At 33.8% G+C, this 4376-nt stretch overlaps 1 protein-coding gene across 4 annotated transcripts in view; it reads right to left on the bottom strand.

The window, feature by feature from the left end:
- Nucleotides 1-9: 9 nt before the first annotated feature.
- LOC105308904 (olfactory receptor 6C2-like) overlaps nt 10-4376 on the bottom strand; it is a 7709-nt gene continuing 3342 nt past the window's right edge. For 2 of the 4 annotated variants that reach the window (XM_011384974.2, XM_023525876.1), the window contains exon 2: nt 10-1326. In XM_011384974.2, the coding sequence (XP_011383276.1) occupies nt 363-1301 (939 nt within the window). In that variant the 5' untranslated portion in view covers nt 1302-1326 and the 3' untranslated portion in view covers nt 10-362. Of the gene's footprint in view, nt 1695-4376 lie in introns of all 4 variants that reach the window. The other 2 variants (XM_023525874.1, XM_023525875.1) reach the window with 1 other exon arrangement.

Raw genomic sequence — 4376 nt, forward strand, 5'->3', positions numbered from 1 at the left:
TCTAGAAATATTGCACATCCCTTTCACACCCATACTATTAGCTATAACATAGTCTACAGAGCCACACCTCACAGTGTAGAAATGTGGCAGAAAAATGTAGTCTATTGGGTTTCTGGGAATACCAACCAACATGTTTGGCAAAGCAGTTTCTGCTAGTGAGTAAAAGTAAACATCTTAGAATTTAGTTTTGATAGAGTGTAAAAAATGGAACAGTCAAGGCTCATAGTAAACACGTTTAAACACAAAGGGCAAATGTCCATAAGACTGGAGAATAAATCACGTAGACAAAAATATTATCAGAAACTTCAGGTTTTCTGCCTGTTTTTTCTTCCTTTTAATTGGTTTCATTGACTCTTTTTTCCCTACATCTTTGAGAAGAATGCAATTTTTTTAATTGAGTCATGAAAAGCTTGCTTCACTTGCTTGTTTCTCAGTGTGTAAATAAAGGGATTCAACATGGGTGAAATAGAAGTAATAAGGAGTGAAATCCCCTTATTAACAGCCACCTCATCCTTTGCTGAAGGTTTGACATAAATGAAGATGCAACCACCATAAGTAATAGAAACTACGACCATGTGGGAAGAACATGTGGAAAAGGCTTTTTTCCTTTGCTGGGCAGAGGGAAACCTTAGAATAGTCCTGATGATATAAGTGTAGGAAAGAACTACACACATGAGAGTGATGATGAATGTTAACACAGCACACACTATAACCATCTGTTCTATCAACCATGTGTCAGAGCAAGAGATCTTCAGGATAGGAGATGCATCACAGCAAAAATGATCAATGACATTCGAATCACAGAATTCCAGGCCCAAACCCAGACTGATTGGTGGGAGAATGATGATCAGCGCTGCTACCCAACAGAAGAGGATGAAGTTCTTGCAGACTCTGCTGCTCATGATGGTCGTGTAATGCAGAGGTTTGCAGATGGCCACATAACGGTCGTAGGACATGGTGGCCAGGAGAAAAAATTCTGTTACTGCGAAGAGGTCTGTAAAAAAGAGTTGACTGGCACAAGCATTATAGGTAATGGACTTGTCCCCAGATAATATGCTAAATAAGAATCTGGGAACACAGGCAGTTGTGAAGAAAATTTCTAAGAAAGAGAAGTTTTGAAGGAAAAGATACATAGGTGTTTTAAGGTGGGAATCAATCAGAGTGAGAGTGATGATGGTTAGGTTTCCAGATACACTCAACATGTAGGAAAGAAATAGAAAGATCAAAAGCAAAATTTTCAGTCTCGTGTCATCAGTCAATCCTAGCAAGATGAAGGTTGTCAGTGTGGTTTGGTTTTTCATCCTTGATTCTTGTCTCTTGCCCAATCTGCATGAAACAGTGAAGAAGACTTTAGAGGAGGAACTCCAGAATCCTGGCCATTTTATAACCTCAAGACAAGTAAATCTGAGAGTGATTCCTATACAGTTGGTCAGTGGAGAAGAAAACATATAATGCATGCCAATGTTTGATCACTTCTTTGTGTCACACGAACTGGCTATTCATATTTAAATCACATATTTCATACTGCTGCTTCTAATAAATCTACAATTCAGCCATAATTGGTGTCAGTTTAATATATTATCTTATAAACATTATTGAAAAACAAGTCATCTTTCAATAAAGGTTGTTTTGGATCTACTATTCTTTCTTCACCTTCCTTCCTGTCTCCAGACATGCTTCTGGCAGAAAAGTCCCTAAAAAAATGATGGTCTTTGTTAAGACAACACATGCATTGAAGTTTACCTGTGTATTACTTATTAAACTGGCAATGAATATTTATCACTTATAGTTTATCTTGTTTCAGCTTATCAGTCCAGCTTCTCTGAGGTGTGTTCAAGATATTTTTACTGTATATATTTTCTTAAAGATTCATTTAAATGTGTTACTATTCAAACTTTTTGAGGTTTCCTCACAGAAAATTTACTTCAAATCTATTTATTTGATATTATTCATATTTATTCTTGGCCTTTTGTTTCTCCTACTGTTAGAATAGAATATCTGTGTTATACAGTTTTATACTTTTTAAGGTATGCTTGTGCTACAAAGGATTTCTTTCCAGCTTACAAGCAGAAATCTGGAATTGCTTCCTCTGTTTATTTAATTTCCTTTTAGATTCCTTGGACAGTGAAAACTCTCAAGCCCTCTAACCAGCTGCTGTAGGTTCATATTCTGTAGACCCTGAGGGCTCTTTTCCCAACAAATTATTCTATTATGACCAGATTTTTTATATTAAAATTTTAGCCTGAATTTTATTTATTTCTAAACACATTTGAAATGACATATTTCCATTTTTTGTATGTATTGTATAGTCATTTGTTTTATTCAAAATTTATTATAGACAATAAGGGGACATTCAGGTACATTTACAGAGCTGAAGAGCCAATATTTCATGATATTTTTGGTTTTGGTTAGTCTTGTTTTATCTTGAAATATGCTCAATCACTATATTACAAAAGATATTTATCAGTATCAAGTTTAACAAGGTTTAGCAATTTCTTAAATATACTTACACATTTTTGCATGAATTTCTACTATCTGATAATTGTCTCCTCTGTCCTATTAACTTCTTATATATCAACTCATGTGAGTTTTGCACCATTTATACTACACTAGCCAAAGTCACCACTAGCTTCCCTCTTGTTTCAATCATAAAATGAAATTCAGTCTTCATTTAACTCAAACTCTCTGCTACATGTGTGACTGTAAACAGCTAATGTATGAAAGTCTTTACAACTTGATTTCTACCATCTCACAATTTCTTGAATTTCTCCCTAACACTTTGTTTATTCTTTTCCATTCTCTCCCATGGTTCTTTTACCTTTTCTAATCTCTATGGTGGTTGGTACACCTGAAATATCTCTTTTCTAGGCAATTCTCTCTTTCACTCTGTTCTCTCTCTAGAAGATTCTCATAAATAAGGTGACTTCAAACAGGCTGATGATTCACACATTTATATCTTCAGGGATATTTCACAGTTTTATGGATTCAACATTTAACTCATTTCTGGACATGTAGATCAGAGTTAGAGGCTTTGAATTTAAACTTTTCTTTTTTGTTTCCGAGTCCTTGAGCAACTTGCTTAACTTCTTTATCATCTGTTTTTTCTCAGGTGCAAAATTCAGATAAAATAACATATGCATCTTAAGATTATATTGAGAAATTTAGATAATATAGATAAAAAATCTACAGCTATATCTGGAACGTAGTGAATATTCATTACTATTTATGATATTGGGCATTCTTATGTTTTATCTTATTATTTCCTATTGACAGGCCTCTAGATTTGCACATTTCAAGATTTTTAACATGGCATTCATGATTATATTTCCTTACTTGTCTACCCTAAGTTTCATATAAAGACAGTCTTTATGATTCTTTTTTTCTTTATTCCCATTTTCAGTTTATCACCAGGTCTTTATATTTGTGTTATGTTCTTATTTTTTCCTTTAACTCTCACTCACAGTAAATTTTACTCTGGGTGTCTATCTCATAGCTGAAGTATTGCAAAAGTATATTAATTAACATGATTAACACACATCTTTGCTTTCTCTATTCAATACTTTAAAATACATGCAATCAGAATCACTTTTCTAAAGCCCAAATATGATTAATTGGTATAACTAATTCTCCCTATGTGCTGTAGAAAACTATTTTTTAACTTTACGAACTGTATTCCATACTAGATACTTCCTTGAAACTCTTGATTTATCTCTCAGTTACCTGGAAGTTAATTGATTTTGGCTTTAGGTAAGAATGGTGAGGAGGAAGAATACTTTCATGGGTTCTGACCACTGCAATTTGCCACAGGAGTAGTAGTGGTGTCTTAGAGCTTATACAGAAAACTGCTAGAACTTAAGCAGCGATGCACATGAATAGATGTTTGAGGACCAGAAGTGATGATAATGTTAATTCTGATGGATACTGACATTTCTACTTCTTAACACATCAGAACTATATAAGTGTTCCTGAATTATGATGAACCTGGATTGAGGGAGACAACACAGATATATAAAGATAATTCACTACAATGAGGTGGATAGAGTTAGGGAGAGAAAACACCAATATTAAGTTACATAGAAAATAAATACTTTTAAAAAGTATTTTTTCAGTTTGTAAATGGAGTTTTGTAACTGAAACATTAATCTTAATCCTTTTAATGACTCCCTTTTGCCCTCATTATGAAACTTAAACTTCTCAATATATAGAGATCTTTTAATATTTCAAGTATCAGTCTATGCAATTTACCACCTTTCTTATTCTGTTCTACTAGGATATTTGCACTGGCTGCTAGGAAGAGATGGTACATCTTAGTGGTAAAAAACACAGTCTATAGAATCAGGCCACTGGTGTCATCTCTCCTGATTCTATTTGCTTCA

This window comes from Pteropus vampyrus, unplaced genomic scaffold, assembly GCF_000151845.1.
Source record: "Pteropus vampyrus isolate Shadow unplaced genomic scaffold, Pvam_2.0 Scaffold638, whole genome shotgun sequence".
NCBI lineage: Eukaryota > Metazoa > Chordata > Mammalia > Chiroptera > Pteropodidae > Pteropus > Pteropus vampyrus.